General features: G+C 39.5%; 1 protein-coding gene across 1 annotated transcript in view; it reads right to left on the bottom strand.

The window, feature by feature from the left end:
* Rims2 (regulating synaptic membrane exocytosis 2) overlaps positions 1-24,755 on the bottom strand; it is a 408,447-nt gene that overhangs the window by 326,179 nt on the left and 57,513 nt on the right. Inside the window, exon 4 of the mRNA XM_033759701.1 lies at positions 16,760-17,070. Within this exon, the coding sequence (XP_033615592.1) occupies positions 16,760-17,070 (311 nt within the window). The remainder of the gene's footprint in view (positions 1-16,759; positions 17,071-24,755) is intronic.

The following is a 24,755-nucleotide window of genomic DNA, read 5'->3' on the forward strand; positions in this document are numbered from 1 at the left end:
ATTGTTTCTGTATATGATTTTCTCGCTGCTTTAGTTTGAAAAACACAGACTAACCATAGATTAACAAAGAAGAAATTTACATGATTCTATTTTAATATTTTTTGGTTTTGTTTTGTTTTCAGTTCCAGGGATTGAATTCAGGACTTTGCACTTGTGAAGCAGGCATGGTGCTACTAAATCCCCAGCCCTATTCTAATGTTTTTAATAATTCATTGGCCCCCAAATCTTAGGGTAAGAAAAACATATCATGTAATGAACAATCTTTAGACACATGGGATTAAGTCATGCTCCAGGATTCTTCAGGGTTAAAGTAACCACACAAAATTAAGACAAAACAATTAAGAGGAAAAAAGCACTAGTACAATTATCAAATACTGTATACACATAACATACATATAGTTTTATTGTGTGTGTGTATATATACATAAAAAATAGACATAATTTTAAGTAAGACAATTTTTATATATTTCCTACAAATGAAAAACTCCTTCCGAGTTGTAAACCAAATCTCTCAATGAAATGCCACCCTCAAAATATGCCAGGATCATCTCAAGGAAACCCCTGTCCCAGTAAATACATCTTAAACATACTCCTACCTATTCCTCCTAGAAACTAGAGTCAGCAAGGACTTTTCTTTTGCTTACGATGAAAAGCAGAGAAAATTAACCACATAAATACATTTCAGGATAAACCAGACATCAAATGAAAAGTAGACAAGGAAGCTGAGTTTGATAAAGTTTCCACTACCTTATATAATCCTAGATATAAAATTAAATCATCTCTCCATAGTAGGATACCACTAAAAATTTAATCTCAAATTCAGCACTTCTCAAAAGTGTAATCCCATGACCCCAGTGGGCATCAGAGAATCTCCAGGGTTAAATTTATACTCATAACCCTAAATTGTTACTTTTTTAACTTTCATTTTCTAATGGGATACAGTGTAGTTTTCCAGAAGCTAACATATGTGTGATATCTCAAGATGCTGAATAAAGAAGTTATCTTCTACCAAATCAAACACTAAAGAAAAATGTAAAATAATTTTGGTTTCTCATAAAATTTTTTCCATTTGCTTTTTTTGAAATATACTATATTAGTTTTCTATTGTTGCAAAACAAACTGCTACAATTTAGTGGCTTTAAAAAGCCCACCTTTATTTATTTTATAGCTTCTGAAGGTCTCAAATCCAGGCAAGATTTGAACGGCTCCTCTGTGAAGGGACACATAACATCTGAGGCAAAACGTCAGGTGGATCACGTTTCTTCTAGAACTTGGAATCTTTTTCTAAACTCACGTGATTGTTGGCAGAGTTCGGTTCCTTGTGGCTCTAGGACTGAGGTTCCCGCGCCCCTGCTGGTGGTCATGCAGTGCTACTCAGCTTCTCAAGGCCTCACACCTGTCACTGCCCTCCCAGGCATTTCGTGACAGGTAGTTTACTTCTTCAACGCCAGCAGAAGGATCTTTCTCCAGTCTATGACACAGTCTTGCTAAAGACTGTAAAGAGGCCCAAGCCCAAACAGCTTAACAAGCATCATTTTAGTGTAAGCTGCCTCTTACATTTAACATATGCTAAAAAGTTTACTTTCTGCAAATAATATTACTATCTTAAAATAAATGAGCAATACTCAAGTCCTCGATATAAAATGAAAATTCAAACTATGGAATTATTCAAACTATGCAGCCCTTCATATCTTTTTGCCTGGAAATTTGAACTATGATATTACTTTTGTAAATGTTTAATTTCCCACTCAGTAACACACTTTATTTCATAGAACTAAAGTAGCTACATCCTTAAATAGATGAAAATAGGGAAGTTCTATGTATGTGCAGTTAGAGAAAGGACTGTTTATCCAGAGTAAAAAGCAGGAAGGCAGAGAATATGAGGGCACATGCTTCTGGGAGAATTGGTATAAAAATATTCAAAGGCTCTACCATACCACAATGGTGAATTTGTGCTACGGACTGACAAATTTAAATGCCTAAATTCTTGAGTAAGTAAGATCTGAAATAGGAAAATGTATCTTTAACTGTAAAGTTTGGCTCCAACTCACTTCCCTTTTTTAATTCTAGGAAGGTGGCTAGACCTGTGTGAGCCCTGGAAAGACAGCTGTTGCTCCTCTAGTCCCAGACAGGACCAGGCTGGTCTTCGCCGCACGGTCTGCCCCTCTCATCCTGCCAAGGGTGTTTCCCCACCGGCTCATTCTACCCCATCTTTGCATATGGCTAAGGAAGGAAAAGTAGCCAGGGAAAGAAATGGAGGAACAATTACACCTCCAGCCAATGCCATCTAGTACCACTTTATTCACTTCACTAAAAGATCTAAGTAAACACTTCTGTACTCACCAGCCCCTAGCGAGTGCCCCAGTTTGCCATGGCAACCCAATTTTGTTCTTTACCAATAATATAGCTGACCGATGTCAGAATGGCTTTCCGGAGTGTTTTGGGAGTGTGAACACTCTCTGGAGTGCTTTCTCCTACAGTGTAAGGGGAAAAGTGGGTGGGATTCTCCAAAAGTTAGTATGTAGCATTAATTTTGCCATAAAAGTTGAACCACAGGCAATACCCTCTACAGTTCACCTTGCAGACTCACTTCTACCGCCCATGTATCTGCAAAACATGTGCAAAAAGGAATACACGGAGATATATGCAAATATCTGTTAAGAATGAGTTACAATTCATTAATCTGTATATTTTCATGCACAAGATACATGCATTAGTGTCAGAATGAATTACAAGAGTCTCAAACATAGTCATTTTATATTAATCTACAACTTTCTCAGCAACAGCTTATGAAAGCACGCTGTTTGCTAACCAAACCATCGCCATTGGTTTTTATTTTCTATCTTTCCTTCCTTTTGCTTCTAATTTTACTACTTAAAGCATTGTCCTTGATATTATTAATACCAAAAGTACATTTTACAAGGGAATGTATAGCACTCAAAAAACTTGCAAAAAATTAATTTATAGACATTGTCATGAAATAGCAAGAAATAAGCAGGCTGTCAATTAAATGTTACTGCCTGGAAGAATAGATATTGGCTTGTAACAGCTGTAGCACAAATGCAAAGCAACTATTTCAAAAGTGAACAAGTTGGTCAAGTCATTCACTACAGGGAAGTAGATCACACCTGTGCTAGACTTTAGAGTGAAAAGCAAAGAAAAAAATGGACAGCGAACTAAAAAGCGAAACTTCTGTAAGGCAAAGGAAAATAACTGACTAAATGTCTCTGAGTAAAACGTGAAAAGAAACCGACTCCAATCTGAGACGCAGTGGAATGACCACTCAAATTATCCCAGAGGCACTAGCAGACATAAAGGGGACTGAAACTAGACTGAAGTGCAGGTCTAAGCTGCACACGAGTTTGGAACACGGAAAACAGTCTATCAGAACATCTGTCTTCAACATTTTAAAGGCAAAGAATGATTACTGAGACAACTCCAGAATGAATAGAGCCACTAAGGCTCATAAACTAGGCTGTAAATCTCTCCAGATGCTCAAGAATAAATAAGAAACCTGAACAGCTCCATATCCACTGAAGAATTCAAATTCACAGTTTAAAAAAACCTAGAAAACGTCAAGCTCAAATGTCATCACAGGCCAATTCTACCAAACACTTAAAGGAGAAATAATAAAACTTGTACCTAAACTCCTGCAGAAAAATGAAGGTAGAAGATGACTTTCTAATTCATGAGGTCAGCACTCCTCCAGTAACAAAAATCAGTGAAATTACAAGGAAACTGTATATCAGTATCTCTCACGAACATGAATTTTTTAAATTCTCTAACAAAATATTAGTAAATCAAATCTACCTATATAGAAATAGGATAATACCCCCATGACTGAGAAGAGAATCCTAGGAATGAAAGGCTGATATAATATTTGATATCAATCAGTGTAATTCAACATTTATACAGACTAAAGAAGAAAAACTGTACTACCATCTCAACAGAGATAGAAAAAAGCAACTGAAAAAACTCCACAGCTGTTCATGGTTAAAATTCTCAGCAAGTTAGCAGCAAAATTTCCTTAACCTGACAATGGATAACTGTGAAAGATACACAGCTGTTAGTTGTATATTTCATTGCAAAAGACTCAGTACTTACGCAAAATTTGAAAGGAGGCAAAGATAACGTTCTTAACATTTCTACATAACATTGTAGTGGAGCATTTTCCAGTAAAACAGGACCAAAAAAAAAAGAAAAGAGAAAGAAAGATTCCTCACGGAAAAGTAAGAAATCATGCTATCTATCATCTATGATATAGTCATCTACACAGAAAATCCAAGCAAATCCAAGAGAGAGGAGGGGAGAAAAGAAGAAAAGCTACAATGTGGCATTGGCACAGAGTGGGTAAACAAAGCAACAACAGAGTACAGGCTGGACAGGACCAAATGATATATATACGAGCATACCATGAACGGAGAGGATACCAAAAACCGGTGGTATACAAATTAATTGTTTATTATCTGCTTCTCAGAACAATGGCTCAGTACCGTATGTGGGAAAAGCAATTTGAATTCATATTTTCTTATAAATAAGTGAATTCTGACCGGATTTAAGACATATACAAGAAGTATAAAACTACCAAGCTGATAGAAAATACAAGAGCATCTAAGAATTTTGAGTCAGAATTGACTTCTTAATTGTGGCTAAAAGATCATAAATATAAAGTTAAAGTAATAAATATAAAGAACAGACAAAAATGAGGAGTAATTTTCTTTCAATTGGGAAACTGATATGAACAACTCACATAATGGTAACTCCAATAGCTACTCTGCATACAAAGAGATCATGGGTTCCCTACAGACCAGAAACTGCAGGTCAAAACAAAAACATTCTGCCATCCCCACTACAGCGCCAAAAAGAGAAAGTCTTAATAATATCAAACATAGTATGATACAAGGAACCGAAACTCCTCAGCACTCCGAGCAGGGTAGGAACAGAGTCATTCTTGAGAACAGAGAGCAGTAAAGGACGCGCAGACCTTGTCACATGAGTTACAAACCTGGTATAGAGACGACAGATAGCCTCCCAAGGTCACAGAGAGACACGGGAGAGATTCACCGACTCCCTGCACTACGAGGACTTTTGACAGAGCCTACATCATCTGTCATTAGTCAGGGTCAAATAAATACAATAGATACCCATTAGGGAGCATGTATGAGTTTTCTTTTGTTACAAACTGCCACCAATTCGTAAGTTTAAAGAAAGTTATTTGTGGTCTTACAGGTCTGTATTGTCTGAAGTCGGGTCAAGTCTCACTGCGCTGTAATCAAAGCATCAGTGAAGCTCCTTTGGAGGTTCCAGGGGGAATTCATTATTTGCTTGTAATTCAATTCCTTGCAATTGTGGGACCAAGGTCCCCAAGTTTAGCTCGCTATGAATTTAAAATGGTTCCTAGCTTCGAGAGGCTGCCATTTCTTTGACTCACGGCCCCTTTCCTCTCTCTTCAGATTAACAAGGCCAGGCAAGTCCTTTGCTTTGGCTTTCTCCTCCTTCCTCTACCGTCCCTCTTTCGTCCGGCCAGGAATGATTCTCCACTTTTAAACCAGTGCGATGTGACTGCGCCTCACGGATGATCTAGGCTACTCTTCCTGTGTCACATTTTATAACCATAATCTCGTCTGCAAAGGCTCTTTTGTCATATAAGGTAACATCATCACCAGTTCCAAAGGCCAGGATACAACAGCCATTATTCTGTCTACCGTGGAGTATGATTTGAAAGTCCACATCAATAAACTTTTAAAATGTCAGACCTAAAGTACTGCATCATTTATGCAGATTAACACACACACATAAACAAAGCAACATTATATATTTTGCAGAGACACTTTTTTTGGAGGGGAAATAAATCAGCGGGGTCCTGCGTACATCACTGATGAGCTCAACTCATCCTATTTGGGAATCAAAGTAGAATAAAATGAGAGAGGTAGAAGGAAGACACACTGAGAATCTAAGAGCTTCTATACCACACAAACTTGCTCCTCTATATTTTGATATCATATTATATCTTCTGTCTTTAAAATTCCCTCATTAAAATTTTGTTGAAGTTTTAACAAGTCAACATAACCTTCTTCAAACTGCCCTATTTGGTTCTATCACATAAGGTTGTTCATTTAATTTTCTATTCATATATAGTCTAAATTATGTTTTTTTAATCCATTTTTCCAGTTTAAATATTTATTTGGACATAATTACACCATTTATCCTGACTCCCTTAGATTATACATTTTTATAGTATAAAGCATCTTCTATCATCTTTATATTTCCCCATATAAAATGGTGCTATAAATATATGCCCAATAAATATCATAGGCCAAGTGACAGAAGTAGCATTTGTTGCAGGACAGTTCCACTGGGAATTTTCCACAGGCCAGAAGCACTGTGCACCCTCTCAGAGGTCTCCCACAGAAAGCCTCTGAGGAGGCTGAGGAGACCCTTTAACACACTGTGCATATCAGGTGCCTCTGAGCGCAAATAATTAGGCTGGGGAATCACATGAATAAGCCTGCAAGAGCCACGATAAACTAGGACATAGGTTACCCTCCCCAGAAACAGAAGGAAACACAAGGAAAACAGACGATGTTTGAGCAAAGGCTTGAAAATGATACTAAAATGTGCTGGTCAGAGCAAACAGGCATAAGAATGTCTATAAAAATAGGCTAAAGAATTTAAAATGTTCCAGCATCACTGCAAGTTTCTAAGAAACAACAAAATACCGGAGGTAAATCCGGTATGTAGCTACCAGAAGTTAAATGCATTTTAACAGGTTTTTTAAAAGATATTAAGGGGGGAAATGAAGCTAAGTAAAAGGCAAATAAAATCATTAAGTTCCTTAAATAAATTTAGTATTTGTCACCACAAGAAAATCATAATCCTTAAGTTTAGAAAATCTAATGGGCTACTACCTATAGTCTGTTCAGTGATTCAATTTATTTCAATTTGTTCCAATTCAACTACTATTCAGTGAAGGCCTGTTCCTTATACACGGACACGAAATGTGGAAGACAGCTCGCCCTCAAGTTATTCAGCATTCCCCGAGCAAGAAACAAACATGCACAAGCACACTGGAGATCAGATAGTGGTGTGTGCTGCAATGAAGGCGTCCTCTACAGCTAGGAGTGTAATTCTTGCTTGGTAAAACACAGACACGTTCGTGTAAGCAAGGCCTTCTGTGCTGTGCTTTAACTTAAGAAGACGAGACTTCAGCCGACACGCCTAGGTAGGCCCACAGCTAAGAGCCCTGGTCCCTGCTACTTCTTGGCCTGGAGTGCCCTTCCCTCACATACTGGCCACGTCCCACCTCTCAACCTCTTTAGGTATTAATGTCATCAAGGCCTCCCAGAACTCCCCAATTAAAACTGTTAACTAAAAGAAAAAAATGAGAAAATGAAAAATTGGAAATGAAGGGTTTGTAAAGGGGGAGGGGAGGAGGGGTGAAGGGAGGGCAGGGACGAGGGGAAAAATGAGAACCAAGACCTGTCAGGTAAAGGTACAAGATCCCAATGATGAATGTAACTGTGCTGTATCCCTAAAATGTACCGATAAACTCAATGAGGAAAAAAAAATAAAATAAAATAAAACTGTTAACTGCATTCTCCAAAACGAATTTTCTTTCCCTCCTTCCTTATCTGTTTTCCAGGATGTCAGCAGGACCTCAGAGGGTAAGAAACGCCAGGCTGTGCGGCTCACATTTAAGTGTGTGGCACCACCTAGCGTTCTGATCTGCACATCCTGATCTGCAAAATATCCAGGTCTGAAATTACATTAACGTGCCAGTTATTCTTAGGTATTTTTCTTCCATAACCAAAAAGCACTCTCTATGAGAAATTTCTTTAGCTATTTTCACTTTTATATCTTTCTGACATACAACCGACAATTAATATTTTTTGAATTCACATACTCACGGTAGAACAGAGCTCTGGAGAAGAGGAACAGTGTGAGAAAGCCCTCGAAATTTTAAGAACGAATGGCGCTGGGAAAGTGCTTCAGGTTGCCTGACACACCTAAGGCCCTGGGTTCTACCCCATCACCACCCACCCACCCCATAGTCCAGGAATGAAAACAAACAACTCGCTAGCTATCTGCTGGGACCAAAGGGGGAAAAGGTGGTACAGGGATGAAGCGAGGAAAGACAGATAATAGCCTCAAAAAGTGTAATGACTGGCTTTTGAATCAGGGAGGAAAAAAGTCTCAAGTGAAACTCTAATTATGGGATCTTTTGATATTGTCTCATTATAAAAAATGGCATCTTAAAATACTACCTGCAACATTTTTTCTCACAAGCCGGGAACACTACAGGCACTTACCAAATGTTTGTTTGCCTCAGAAGCTGGGGCAGGAGGACCCTGAGTTCAAGACCGAGCCAGTTCAAGGCCAGCCTGGACTAAAGGGCAGGCTCCGTCTCAAAAACCAAAAGAAAACAAATCCATATAATATGAAAGTCAAGAGAAAGAAGACCATAAAATGATCCCTAAGTGCCTTTCTTTGGGCAGCAAGATGACTGATGGCGCAAGCAGCGGGGCTAGGGGACGGCAAGGGAGCTGCTCCTGGGGAAAAAGTGCCCACTTAGATGGTGAGCAACGGGGGCATTTGCAGAAGGAAGGGCAAGGCTGTAAAGTTTGCCTTTCTCAAAGCAAATCTGGTGCATGGAAATCTCAGAACTCAATATTTGAGAATAAAGATCCTGTCTGAATAAGAAAAGTCAAAGATGCATGAGGAACCATTTTCCCCCCAATCTCAAATGTAAATTTAATCCATCACTAGTCTGAATCATCGCTGCACGGAGTTCACGGCGGAGCGTCACAGAACGGTAACTCCTCTGCTTTGAAGATGCACCAGCGCCATCTGGTGGTAGAAAGTATACAAACAGTCTTGCAGCGCGGTTCTAGAGATTGAACTCAGCCAGAGGCTTTGTATGGAGCTGTTTTTCCAGCCTCTCCTCCCCATACCACCACCACCACCTTTTTGAGAGAAGGTCTCACCATGTTTCCTGGGCTGGGCTCAGACTTAAGTCCTACCTCAGCACTTCCTGGTGCTTGGGTTACAGGTGTGCACATCATGCCGGGCTGCAGTCTAACTCCCAGTCATTCCGAAGCTGAAGTTATAACCCACTCTGCTTATCAGTGCCATTTCTATCAATATGTCATAGGGAAAGACCGTCTAATTCTTCCATTTTATCTTAACTGCTATGCTCTTTATTTTCTACTCTGGCTACTAATTCATTCAAATTATATCAATGGCAAAAGTAATATAGTACTAGTGAAAATATAAACCTTCATTTCACAACGCACTCAGTGCAAGACCGCATATTACTCCAGGACAGTGAGTGAAATAGCTGCGAATTTAAGAGTATAACTAACCCTCATGTTGCCAAATTCATTGCTTTCAACAATAATTCAAGCTGCTTAGTTTTTAGTTAGATACATTCTTTGGACGGATTAATCAATGGAACAGGACATCTATAACTACACCTGCTAATCATTTAGTGTGCTATAAGGATGAATCTCACATCAGTGAGAAGAAAACATTAATAAAACTGTGGGACAAAAGGGTAAGCACATAAAAAAGTAAGGATGGATCTGGACTTAATGCCATATTATAAATTCCAGACAGATCTTTGTCTCACAATGTAAAAGTGAAGTCATAACACCATTTACAAGAGGTCATGGGAATATTTTTTAATTTGAGTAAACACAGGGCCTTTAAAGAAACCCAACAAAGCATTTAATTAGATGTTCCCCAAAGAAGATACATAAATGGCCAATGAGCAAAGGAAAGGATGAGCAAGATCATGTCATTAGAAAGTGCAAATCAAACCAACTCCACAGCCAGGCGTGGTGGCGCACGCCTGCAACCCCAGCACTTTGGGAGAGGCTGAGGCAGGAGGACTGCTGGAAGTTCAAGGCCAGCCTGGGCTACTTAGTGAGTTCAAGCCCAGCCTCAGTGACATAGTGAGACCCTGTCTCAAAGGAAAAACAAACAAACAAAAACAACCACTTCATACTCACTACAATGACTATGATAAAACAGACAAGAGAACTGGAAGCATTTGTCCACACAGAAACATGCATGCTCAGAGTAGCCATCAAACACAAAGCCACAAAAGTGGCTATGACAACTCACACAATTCCAATGTCCATCAACTGAGTGGATACACAAAATATGGTATTTCTATTCACTGAAACATCATTACCCATAAAAAGGAAGGAATTACTGACTCATGACATGTGATGGATGACCTCTGAAAACACCAAACTATGTTAAAGAGCCAGAAACAAAAGACCACATATTTTATATTCCATTTTCATGACACAGCCATACTAAGCAAATCCACAGAGACATACATTAGTGGTTGTTAAAGGGCTAAGGGAGAAGAAAATATAGGGGACTACTGCTAACTGCTACAGGCTTTCTTTGGGGAGTTATGAAAATATTCTGGATTTAGATAATGGTAATAGTTACACAAATTCAAAAATATACTAAAAACCACTGAGTTTTATATTTTACAAGGGTTGATTCTATTCCAAGTAAACTATATCTCCATCTATTAAAAAAATCAATCAAGAGCCATGAAAGAAAAAAGTATATTCTACCATGGCACGTTTACGTTTACTCTTTGGGAAGAGAATAGTATAAGCGAGGTCAAAACTGGGGGTGCAATCTAAAGTGAACATAATTTTAAGATGGCTCCCACAATCCCACCACCTGGCAGTCACACCTTTTCACCCTCCTCTTCCTGAGTGCAGGCAGGATCTGTGAGTGAGATGCGACATCATTCCCATGAGTAGGTCTCATTTCTGTAGCAACAGTGAAATGCTTTTGCAGATGTGATTCACGCCCCCTCTTGACTCTGAATTAATCAAAGGGAGACGATCTCAGATGAGCTGATGGATCACCCTAGCCCTTTAAAAGAGAGTCTAGATGTCAGAAACAGAAGTCAGAGAGATCTCAAGCAGCGCAGACACTCTCCTGTTAGCTCTGAAGACACAAAACTGCCAGGTTACAGGAGGGGCCACACACTGCAAGACATTTCCTCATTAACCAAGGAGCTGGGGAGGACACTGGGAACAGACACAGTCACAGTCTCAGTCACAACCTTGATTTCAGCCTGGTGGGACCCTGAGCTCAGGATCCAGCTAAGCTGTAACCTGATCTCCCCAAGAAAACTGCAAGGTAATAAATTTATGTTGTGTTAAGCCCTATCCTTAATCATTTTTTACACAGCAAGTAGAAAACCAGCATACAATCCATTCCACAAACGTTTGTCTTCCATGATATAAATGGAGAAGCTTACAGCACATTTAAATAAAGACCAAAAGATCAATAGAATAAATGGAAAAGATTATGAACAGGAAATCTGAAAAAAATGTAAAAGTTCTTGATTATATACAGAAATGCTCAGGTTGGCTCAATTATGCTATAAAAATGATTAAAATTGTAATGGGATATCCCTTTTTCTGATCAGACTGGTAAAGATCAGAGTTTTATATAATTGCATTGGCTAAAGAGTTATCGAGTAGGAACCCTAACAACTGTTGATAAAGGTATTTTGATACATCCTGTTTAGTAGGCATTTTTACAATGCGTATAAAAACTTAAAATTGCATATATGTAACATTTAACCAAGTGATTCTATTTCTGGGAATTAAAATAGTTTATCCTACAGATTTACTCCTATGAAAAATTATAAATACACACAAGATTATTGATTATAAGTCTTTGAAACAGCAAAAACAAGGTAATACTCTAAGGGTCTAACAATAGGGATTAAGTGAATGACAGATCCACTAAAAATCAAAACGAAGCACCTTATTTTGAACTGGCAAAGAAAAATCAACATATGCTGTTCAATAAAAAGGAAAGAGACTAGAATACTACAGGTACATAGGGTGATCAAAACATACAGTGAGGGGATTTAGCTCAGTGGTGTCACACCTGCCTGGCAAGTGCAAAGTCCTGAGTTCGATTCCCAGTACCAAAAAAAAACATACACTGAATGTTAAATCTTTAAAAAGCCTTACTATATTGCCCAGACAAAATAAGTGTTCACAACAAGGGGGGAGTATTTTGAGAGAAACTAATAGTGACGTGTTTCTTTGCTGTAATAATTTTAATATTTAAACATATATCATATATTTTATCACCTCGATTTTTGATCAACTGTTTATGGTAATTTCTGTCAAATAAAAACACCACTGTGTGTCTTCATCCACCTTATTCATTGAATATGGCACTATGAGACTCCTGGCTCTTCCCCACAATCAAAATGACTGTGAAAGGGAAACATTTTGGATGAATTCAGGCCCTTGAAGCAGCAAAGACAGTGCAACTAAAGACACTCATGAAAAAGGATATAGTGAGCTATCACTTTAAAGGGATTTATACACACAGACATGTACATGTAATTTATAAATACATACCCCTATCCTTCCATTCAGAGAATACCAATGAAAACACACACTATCTAAAAATCATTTCTGAAAAGGCACTTCATCTTTCAAAGCCCAGGCCATATTCTTTTTTCTTTTCATTTATGAAAAAAATGAAACATTTCATAATGAAATAATGAAAGAACAACAATAGTTATTACACTGTGTATCACTGTCTTCAAAATACTTACTCAGTACAAGACATAAGCCAAAAAGATTCTTACAAAAGAGAAACAGAGACAAGGGAAAAAATGAGAACCAGGACCTGTCATGTAAAGGTACAGGATCCCAATGATGAATGCAACTGTACTGTGTACCTAAAATGCACCAATAAACTCAATAAAAAGAAAAAAAAAAGAGAGAGAAACAGAGAGCTACTAACACAAACTTGAGAACATGTCATTGTTTATCTTCAAGTACACTGATCGTTCAGTCAATAACAGATGAAGATGCCGCATTAGTCATGTTAAATACAATTTACATCTTTTGCTTATTCACCAAATGCACCTAGTATTTAATGAATGCACATAATCCACTGAGAGTCATTACCTAATGCACAGGCATCTTTATTGCCTTTTTGTTTTATCTGATAATCTAAAAACCATAAGGAGAAATATCCAGGAATAAAAGTTAAGAGGTCATTTGCTTCCAAGTTAATACTATTTTTTCTATTAGGGCAATCATCAGAGTTTACCTTTTCTAGTTTTTTAGTTTCTTAACCATACTTGGATTCCCACTTTAAAATACTTTCTCTTTACATCTTTTTATTTCCCTCGTGTTAATGGTACTTTCTCTCACTACATATCTAAGATAACAACTTTAAATAAGATTCTGAAGAATCACGTACAGACTTAGAGTGTAGGTACTTGTGCTGTAGGTACAAGAGGTACTCTGTATTTCTCTGGAGGCCAAGGGACTGCCTTCAGCAAAACTACTGACTTCAGTAGCAAAACATAGAGTAAGACTTCATGCCCCGGAGTGGGACAGAGAAGTAAACACAGGAGTTTGCGTTGTGACTCAGGGCTAGACTGGCAGATCCTAACAGCCTCCACCTTCAGGCGGGTACCAGGAAATGGAGCTTCTAGAACAGCCCCCACGGCAGGCAGGACAGGCAAGCCCAGTCTCTCAGCCTTCTCTTCCTGCCACAGTCCCCTGTGGCTGCCCATCATGGTCTCCGCCTTGAGTCCACTCCAGCAGTAGGCAGCACACAGCAGTGTGGGCCTGGGACCCACCCCGGTGCTGGGTTGGTCTTGGCAGGCTGTAGACTCAGGTGTGGCAGAAAGTTGCAGAACTGGTGGCCCAGGAAGGCTCACCCAATCTCTCCCACAAGTGCAAGCGTGTGGAGAGTCACTGCCTGCCCGGGGAGGGAAATGGAAAGAAAAGCAGGTCATGACCGTGGAACCTGCAGTTAGTCCTTCGTGGCACTTACTCACAGACAGCGGGAGAGAGAGCCAGGCGGCACAGCCCAGGGCCCGTCGCAGCCCGACCGTGGGTGAGGTGCAGAGAGCTAGGCCTGTGGGCACAGACGACCCTTCGGACATACTCCCCCACTTCATGTTGACCACACTAACTAGATTTGAAACAAAAACTGGGTTTGGGTCACCCTCTGGTGCTGAAACAGTAAGAAGGAAAAAATGACTATGAAAACAAAAAGAAATATTAGTGAAAGATCTTCAAGATGAAAGAGACAATAATGAATAAGAAGAAAAGTACAAGGTATAAAAGTCTGTAGTTATAGTACTTATGAAGATAAAATCAGAATGCTCTAATATTATAAACACAGCACATCAATCATTGGTATCTTTAGTATTAAGATAAAAAAAGTCAAAACAATAATAACGACATCAATAGGTTAAGGGATGCAAAATACATGAAGATGTAAAATGGAGTATAAAAATTTCAAAACTTGGGCCTGAACAGAATGCAAATGTAGAGTTTATTAAAACAGTTTGTCTTTCTTAGTTTCTCATCCTCATGATCATGATGGGTAGCTCTTGTTTCAAAACAGCTTGTTCTAATCAAAAGATGTTTTTGAAAGCTTTATGGTGGCCACAAGTCCATAATAAACAAACCAAAACTTTTAAGGAGTCAAAACACTCAAATTGCACCACAAAGGAAGACCACAGGAGAGAGAGAAGTACATACTGCAGGCACATATGGAAATACCACACCAGGCCCCATTAATATATACAATTAATACATGTTGATAAAAACTACTGTACATCTTGATAAGTACAGTTAATAACAACGTATTATATATTTGAAAACTGCTAAAAAGTAGATTTTAAATCTTTTCACCACAAAAATAAATATGTGAAGTAATAAAGATGTTAAATAGCTAGGGCCAGGGATTTAGCTCAGTGGTTCCACCACCTGCCTCACAAGCACAAGGTCCCAAGTTCAATCCCCAGTACCAAAAAATATAAAATAAAATTTAAAAAATAGCTTGATTTACCCATTCCACAATGTGTGTGTGTGTGTGTGTGTGTGTGTGTGTGTGAAAACATCATGTTGGACACTATAAATATAAAATTTAAATGTAAGTGAGAAGGAGAATAATAAAACTATAAATCAAGCTACAAAATGACTGATACAAAATAATCTTACCTATCAATAATTTCTTAAAAAGGAATTAAGTATTCCAACTAAAAGTCTATCTGAATGGATTTATAAAAAACAAGATCCAGCTTTATGTTGCTTACAAGAAACTCACTTTATATTATTTCTATTGTTTAGAAGTGACAGATAAACTTCTGTGTGAATAAGTACAAAGTCATGAACTTATAGAAACATAAATCAAAGCTGTACTTAGAGAATGATTATAAAACTTAAACAGAAATATTTTGAGTAACCAGAACAGCTTTTAGAAAAAACAAAGGTAAGGAGCCGGAGATTTAGCTCAGTGGTTCTGCCACCTGCTTTGTAAGCACAGGGTCCAGAGTTCGATACCCAATACCGAAAAATAAAAATAAAAAGTTAGAGTTCTAGTATCACTTGAAGACAGCGAAAGTCTACAGTAACCAAACAGTGTGTATCGAGTGAGTGATGACATAAAGGTGGATTGATGAAATAAAAGGACGGAGACTCTCTATATCGGACCCGCTCAAACACAGACCGCTCGCTTTGGACAACATGGCAAAGGGAGCACGGCAGAGAAAGGATCACATTTTCAAACAAACGAGATGGAACAATTAGATCATTCACATGCAAATTTTTAAAGGACGTCTGAAGCTTACCTTTTTTTACCATACAAAAGATGGATCACAGACCTAAGTGTAAAATCTAAAAGTATAAAACTTCTTGCAAGCAAATATAGGAGAATATGGTTTTGTCCTGGTTTAGGCTAAAGCTCTAAAACTGATAGGAAAAATGAGAGTACATCATCTTCTAGACACTGGGTGGGCAATCACTTCTTAGATAAGACACAGAAAGCCCTATTCATAATAACAAAGTAGACCTCAAAAGTTTTCGCTCATCAAAAAATACTGCTAAACTGTTTAAGCAAGTTCTATTTCAAGAAATTTTAAAGGAAGATATTTTCAGTGCATACAGCTTAATAAGGAATAGAAAGCACAACGAAAGTTCAGAGTGAGTGAAGGGAGGGCAGGGACAAGCAGAAAAAATAAGAACCAAGACCCGTCATGTAAAGGTACAAGATCCCAATGATGAATGCAACTGTACTGTATACCTAACATGTACCAATAAACTCAATGAGGAAAAAAAAAAAAAAACAAAGTTCAGAGTGCCCAAAATTAATATACAGTTCACAAAAGAAAGTATGTGAGAGCTGGGCGTGGTGGCGCACGCCTGTAATCCCCGCACTGGGGAGGCTGAGGCAGGAGGATCACTGTGAGTTCGATACCAGCCTGGGCTCCATAATGAGTTCCAGGTCAGTCTCAACTACATAGTGAGACCCTGCCTCAAAAAAACAAAAACAAACAAACAAACAAACAAAAAAGAAAGTATGTGAGAATGGCTAATAAACACAGGAAGAAATGCCCTGTGCCTTTACGTAGGAAATGCAATCAAGGCTGCTATGAGATACTTCCCCATCAGGCTTCAACTTAACACAATGAAGTGTTACCCTGCTTTATTTCACTTCTTTATCCTGGGAAATCTGTCTGATGACACTTCTGCATCAAACATAAAATAGTGTAAACTTATCAGAGCTAACATCTTCAACATCACATTAGCACTTACATAAAACAAAGAGGTCTACACTACATTTAGGTGATCTACTTTAACATACGCATCCCACATATTTCTATTTCCGTTTGGAATAAGCATTAAGAAAAATGTGTTTACCTCACGATGAAGCAAATATTTACCTGTCTGAAGAGGTGTCGCTGGCAGTCTGGTGCCTCACTCCTGCCCCGTCTTTAATAGACTCCTGTCTTGTGAGCCCACGGGAGCGACTCCTCTCCACTGCAGGGACGGATAAGTCTCCGGGGCGCCCCTGGAACTGGGCCTGCTCCTGGAGCTTTGCTTTCTTCTCCTGAGGCGCTTCCTCGTTTCGCACCCCTCTGGGAGCCCTCTGATCGGGCTGCTGCGGTATATGAGATCCACTATTATAGAACCACGCTCCGGATTTAGTGAGGATTTCTTGTTGTTTTCGGCACAGATTACAGACCCACATAACCTGCATGTGAAGACAGAGGGAAAAGAAATTGTGTCCCTGAAAGTTAAAAACAATCAAAAAAGACCATAATGCAAGCCAAAGAAAGATTATATGGTTGTCCTTCTGAAGTTAAAATGCAATCCAGACTGTTACTATAAATTAAGCGATTTCTCCTTTCTTTTGATTTTGTCAGAATAATTAGTAGAAATACCAAACTAGAGCACCAAATTACTAGTTGTTTATTTGTATTCTTTATTGCTTATGTAATTAGAAGTATGGTGTTGTATACAGAAAATGGATCTTGAAGCTAAATACTTGAGTCCAAGATTACAAATTTTTCACCTCATGCCAGGTACTAAATCCTATCTACGAAACTGCTTTCCTCACAACAAAAACAGAAGTGAGGAGCTAAAAAAGGCAACTTACTTTCTCATGCTGTTTTGAAGACTAAAAGTAATTATGTAACACATCTAGCAAAATACCTCTATTGTACAGGTTCCGACTGTGCTCCTCACAGTGGTTAGGGGAGTTCAGCCAGTCCACAGCAACACAGCGACCTCCTCAGTTTACCCAATGTGAATAGCATGTGCTCTTTTTTGTTTTGTTTCGTTTTTGTTTTTGTTTTTTTTGACAGGGTCTCACTATGTACTTGAGGCTGACTTGGAACTCACTGTTTAGCCCAGTCTGGTCTTGAACTCACAGCAATCCTCCTGCCTCAGCCTCCCGAGTGCTAGGAGGGCGCCATGACGCCCAGCTTAGTAAGTGCTTTTTGAGAGGACTTTAACTTCTTTTAAGTAGATCTCAATGGTTAAAATAAAGCTAAGAATATTGTTGGTTTCAATAAAAACCTGTTAACTGCTCATAATTTGTAGTAATACATGTGATTTTTAAAGTGCTAAGAAACAATTTAAAATTTACTATCTTAACTATTTTTAACTACACACTTCAGTAATGTTAAACATACTCATACTGCTTCAAAATAGATCTCCAGCACATCTCTTGCAAAACTGAAAGCTATGCTTCATTAAACAGCAATAGACCTCACGCCTGCTAGTCCTTTCCCCATACACTCAACCCCTGGCAATAACCATTCTATTCCTCACATAGTGTTCAACCTTATAATGAATATCTATGTAACTAGAAAACTTCATGCTCTGTAAAACCTTTTCAGTTAATCAGAAAAAATCAAACAGTACTAAGAAATAAAAGGCGAGTTCATGTATCAAGTGAGTGCTGTTTTATGTCAAATACTGGATCTTATCCAGCTCTTCATGTTACTACGCATTTTTTTCACCAATAAATTACAACAATAATGATAACCATAGTAAAAGTTTTCAACTGAAACGATTATTGTTATAAAATATCACTTACATGCTTGCTTGTTTCCATCATCTTAGTCCACATTGTTTGTATAGTTCATGTCATACACTGTACTTGATCTTTTTTATTTTTACTTTTGCTAAACTGTATATACATTTTTTTTCTCCAAGTAAATTTTAAGTTATAGGAGACAAGGGCTGTATCTTTTACTAGCGTTTTAAGGTCCTATAAGTTATAGAATACTAATAACTTTTTTATCAGTTCACACTTGTACTACATAACGACCACACTCCTTGTGGGGAGTTCATACATGTATGGCTCATCTTCATTCTACTGTTTCATCTCCTTTCCTCCCCTCCCTCCATCTCTTGGTCCACCCTTCCCATAGGCAAAAGATCCATCTCAGTATTTCCTGTTTTGCTCTTTATTTGTATTCTGAGTTTCGAGTATAAGTGAATTCATATGACACTTAGGTGTGTGAGGAACACCCACGTTCGAGTCTGAGAACCAGTGTTCTGCAGCAGAGAAGCTCAGCTCAATCTGCTGAATGGGACGCAACTGTGCTCCTCAGAGGTGAGGCCGAAGGACTGGATGAGAAACCCCTCGGTTTACATAGGGTAAAGCACTGATTATACAAATAGCATCATTTCTGGGTGACCAAAAGGAGAAAAGTCTTGGAAGAGGATGAGCTACACTTTCCTCATCTAGGAACATCCCGTGGATGTCATATCCACTTATATCCAGTTATATGAGAAAACAAGCATCAGGTATGACAGATGACGTTTGACTCTGTGTGTTAATATGCTTCACAACCCCTCTGGACTATTTATATTGAGCACCGTCTTTCTGACTGAATCATCCTAAGCTGCTCGCCCCTAGTGCTTTCATGTTCTAACATGCAAGGTACCTTTCTTTGTGCAAGTGGTACAGCACCATTAAGAGACAGGATCCCCAATGGTCCAATGTGTCACCATATAGTGCCATTCCACAAACATCCTTGGTGGGGTTGAAAGTGAAAAAAAAACTTGAGTACCTTTTTAAAAATACAAAAATAATAAGCATTAATGTAGGCAGGTATGGTGGTACATATGTATAACCCCAGCACTCAGAAGACTAAGGCAAGAGAATCACCAGGAGTTCGAGGCCAGACTGGGCTACATAGCAAGACGCTGTCTCAAAAACACCAAAAAAAAGTTATAATAAATAGTCAAAAAGCAAAACCAAAAATTATATTAGGTGCCACCAATAATTTAAACGAATCTAGAAATCTGTAAAATCTACGATTTTTGCAATAAAAATAATAAAATAATTCAAAGAAGGGAAGGATTATGGGTGAAAGACTGGTGCTAATGAGACCACATCCCAAGCTCATGCAACCTAGTTAACTTTGCACAGAAAAAGAATTTACCAGACTCCACGCCTATTACCAGCTTGTTTATAAATGTATTTGTCAGAGCATAAGGTGGAAGAGTGTAAATTCATCAGCGTCACACTATCACAACAAAGTGTGGAAGATTCTGGCTAGGTATTTAATAAGCTCAGATTGTCTTCCTGTTAGAAACTACATTTCCCAGCTTCCATGCAGTGAGCATGGCCAGGGCTACAGGAGTCCATCCAGCTGATGGGTCACAAGTGCAACACTGAGTGCCATTTCTATGGCCTATAAAACCCTCATGCATCAGCATGCTCAGGACCTTAGAGAACCAGGGGCCACAGAGAGAAGGGGCCTGGCAGCCTGCACAGGGACTTGGCAGAGAGCCCTCTGCTCATCAGCCACACCAGCATGGATGCCACAGGGGTGAGAAATAAACTATATGAGCTACAGAGATCTGACTTCATCTTTTACAGCTGATAGCATAAGCTTAACTAATGGATCTTTTAAAGTATATGTTCTGTGAATGTGTTTCACTAGCACAATGCTTGTGTTTGCAGAAGTATGAATTCCTGGAACAGGGACATAAAAGACCTTCAGGGACATTCAGCAACTCACGAAACTCTCTAGTGCACACTTCCTCCCAACTCCGCTTTCCACAGTGTAATGCGGGTACCTTGAAATCAGCCATGATGAGGATATTTAGACTACAGAGACGAGAAAATACTACAAATCAGAACTTTTCTAACAGAGAGCTGGCTGTTAGCATGTACACGCACATCAGTGAGGATTATCTATTATATTCTACTGAAAGCATAATACCACAGTCATACATGGACCTGAGTGACTCTGTAATTCACCATAAAAGCTAATTCAGACAATGAAATTCTAATTCATTCACAGACAGGCAAATAATTATTAACACCAATCATGAATTATTTAAGGATTTGAACAATATTTACTAAATGCCTACTATCTGCCAAACACCACGCTAAAAACTGGTGGACACAGCTCCACAGACATCAATTTTCTTGTGTTGTTCCAAGTGTAGTAGAGAAGACAATAAGCAGGTAATTACAGAAAAACTGTTCATATTATAGTCAAAGATGCTGTGAACGCAATGGATTCACACCAAGATCCCTGATGCCTTCTGCTCTGGCTGTGTTTGGAGAACAAGGATGCAGAGGAAACCCACAGGAGTCTGGGAGTCCAGAGGGGTCCGGCCATGGCATCCCCCGTGTGTCCAGCCGTCCTTCTGGGTGTCTGTCTCTCGGACAGCACTGTCCAAGGGCGTTTAGGCTCCCAGCCTTGATGTCCCTTCCCTAGCACACCATGGTGGAATCTGAATGCCAACACACTGGCCCATATGCTAGAGAGGACTAAGGTTTTCTAATGGCTACAGCATTAAGAGAAAAAAATGCTTAAGACAAGCAGCAAGACTTTTCCAGGTTCCCCATGAACCTGAAGTACCACATCTCTAACTACAGCCACATTCGTAGGCTGAATCAGGAAAGTCTGGACGCAGCAACAGTAGAGAAGAAGCTTTAACCTTTGGCATCTCCAAATTGCGGGCATTACAGACTCTTCTCTGTTGGCTACTATCGTGGCTTTAAAAATGACTCACAAAGAAAGGCTGCTTACTTCTTTAAAGCCATCCAATTAAAAGTCACTCTGGTCAGTAGCTCCTGTGGATAAATTCCCATTTCAGACATTTTACCTCTTCCTCTGCTACTCCCCATGGAAGCATCCAGACACTCTGAGGGGTTCCGGGGCTGCTCTGCAGGTCGTCTCACTCCTACCCAGGTTCCCAGCCTGGACAGCACAGCGCTCCTCCACTGGCCCGGCCTCGGCCCAGGCCCCACAGGCTCTGCTGACTCCTCTTCATCTCTGGACAAGCCCCTCTGTGCAGCCTCTTCTGCAGAGTGACCTCGTCCCTCCCCGCGCTGGGGTGTCCAAGACATACGGCTCTGTCCATGTCCTTCGCAACGTAGCGGAACTAAGGACAGCTCCGGAGAAGGAATTCTGCAGTTCTTGGTCTTCCTTAACCATGATGCACTGCTGGGTTCACTCTGAAACACCTACGCTCAGATGAGGGTGAGGGCAGCCCGAAGGGTGATTCTCTCCCAAGCACCCCAAATTGCAAGAACGCTTCTGCCTGGCCATTTTATCCATTTCCCAACCTCCCGTGGGCCTTAACCGTGAAAGGGAGAAAAACAAGAATCCAGCTTGCAGATAAGCGCCTCTAACAGACACTTCAAATACGAGGGCTGATCACTATGTTTAAATTATGCAAAGTTTAAATCTAAGAATTTATACAGTAGGATGATTTTCATTAATCCCTCTTGCAACGTGTCTCTCCCACCATTCTTGCCACTTTGTGCAGCAACTCTACAAGCCCTCTTTCGTGAATGTCTTTACAAACTGTGGTAAAACAGAAAAAATACGATGAATGCTGCTGCTGAGCGCCATCTCGTGGAAAGTCAAGCTTAGAAAAACAAGTCGCTGCATCCTCCTCTTCTTCATCAGATCTGCCGCTGTGGACTTCAGGCTCTTCCCCAAAGTCAAACTGACCGAGAAACTGATTGAGGACACAGAGGCAGCCATTACAACACAATTAAAGGCACTATTTTCGCAGAACTGCAGGATTCCCACTGAAAACCCTGAACCCTGGCCTCAGACCGTAACCACTACCCATGGTTCAGCCTCTTCAAAAGCTGGAGTCTGAAGTAACAGGATCATGCAATTCCAGATACACTGTCAGAAGCTGTTGCTTTGGCTCCACAGTCAAAATGGGGTGCAGGGCCAGGGATTTAGCTCAGTGGCAAAGCACCCACCTGGCAGGCGTGACGTCCTGACTTCAATCCCTGCTACCAAACAAAAAAAAAAAATGTGGAACAAATTCTGCACTCACACACATGGTCGAATCTGTTGTTGAAATGCTTTGAATACTTAAACTAAAAACTTGTTGTATTCTCACCACCTCCCTACTGAAGACAGGATGCACTGAGCAGCAGATTCACCATATTTTTAGCATACTTCATACTTTATGCTATGGTAGAAATATGAGTTTTTAACATTTTTCTGCTAAAAGTAGGTGTGGTTTTAACATATTTTGTTTTTACACCCAGAATGTTACCAAATAAACAACAAAAAATAATTGAAAGGGATGAGCAGAGCTGAAGCCTACTGTGCCCCAGCCAAAGAGCACAGCTCCCGTGGGAATCAGGGCTGGGGTGCTGGGGTGACTGGAATAAGGTTCCCCTCCTGAGGGGTGGGCCCGTCACTCACAAAAGAAGCTGAAAACAGTCCCGTGAAAAGTTCCTTTCACAACAGCTTCCGTGGAGCCCTGAGCTTGGCAAGTAGGACAGTCAGTAGCCGTGATACTGATTTGGTTTGTATTTATGAATTCACAAAATTGAATTTAAAATATCACTACTCATTAATTAGCAATATCACTGACTACCAAGATTGAGGCAAGACTCCAGCTCATTAATGAGGAGCTGGTACAGGATTGGGAATCCCAGAGACAGCACCAAGACAATCACAAAATCATTAACCAGGAAGGGACGGAGGAAGTGAGGGAATAAGGAAGGACAGAGGAGGAGCTAATAGATGGTTTCTGCCTCCTCAAGGATGACCTGAGACAATGCAAATATATCCAAGTTATTATAGAGAAAAAAGAAAGTTCTCCAATTTATGAGACTAGAAAAAATTTAATAGTAAAAGTCAAAAAAAGAGCAGAGGATCAGTTTTCTAAATTGCTTGGCTGTAACAAATTATTGCAAACTGGTGACTCAAAACAACAGAAATTTACTTTCCCAGTTTTTGGACCGGAAGTCCAATTTCAGAATCACTTGACCCAAATCGATAAGATCAACTCTAGGAAAACGGTTCCTGTCTCACTAGCCCTCGGCACTCAGTGGAAACTGTCAGTCCTGGCCTTGTGGCCGTGCCAATCCAGCCCTGAGGGACAGCAGCTCTTTCTGTGACATCCTTATTACCTCCCTGCTCCCCTTACCGACACAAGGGACTGCACTTAAGGGCCCACTTGGGTTGTATTCCCACCCTAGGGTCCTTACTGAATTGCACCCCCATCTTTTTTTGCTACATAAGATAATATTCTCAGGTTTCAGGATTAGGATATTTTTTAGGGAGTGTCCTTTTCACGTCTTCACAGACAATATGAAAGAAAAGTGACAGGTCAATATCACAAATAGACATAGTAAAAAAAAAAAAAAAAAACCTTAAGTCAAACTGTAAATTTCATTCAGCAAGTATAAATGAGAAAAAAATGAAGAAACTATCATGACAAAGAGGGAATCATACCAAAAATGCAAAGTAGAAAGTATAATAATGTAGTCAATAATATTAATAGATTGAAGTGTAGAAAAGATCATTAACAGATACAGAAAAATCATTTTCAGCATTCATAAACTGTAAAATTCATTGTGTGGAAATGTATAGAGAAGACAAGACAAAAGATTTAAGGATGGAAGTGAAAATATTCTCTTTAAAGTCAGAAATAAGCTAAGAATTCCCAGGATACCACTTTTATTGAACACTGTCTTGGAGGTACTTAAGTCACACACACACACACAATAAACTGCCCTTATCAGAGTACTAACTGACTATGAAAATCATTAGAGAAAAAGAAAAAATGGAAACAAAGTCTTTGTAGACAGCAAAAGGTGGAGGGGTAGAAGGGAGGGAGTGGGTAAAAAATAAGAACCAAGATGGATTATGCAAAGATGCAAATTCCCAATGATGAATGTCATTACACTGCATACCTTAAATGTGCCAATAAAATTAATTAACTAAAAAATATACAGCCAGGCATGGTGGCTCTCGCATGTCAGCCCACCAATCAGGAGGCTGAGGTAGGAGGACTGCGGAGTTTTAGGCCAGCTTGGGCTTCATCATGAGTTCAAGGCCAGCCTGAATTACAGAGCAGGGCTCTGCCTCAAAAAACCACAAAAAAAGGAAGGAAGGAAGGAAGGGAGGGAGGGAGGGAAAA

The sequence above is a fragment of the Fukomys damarensis genome, unplaced genomic scaffold, assembly GCF_012274545.1.
Source record: "Fukomys damarensis isolate Sample0158 unplaced genomic scaffold, DMR_v1.0_HiC HiC_scaffold_5, whole genome shotgun sequence".
Classification (NCBI taxonomy): domain Eukaryota; kingdom Metazoa; phylum Chordata; class Mammalia; order Rodentia; family Bathyergidae; genus Fukomys; species Fukomys damarensis.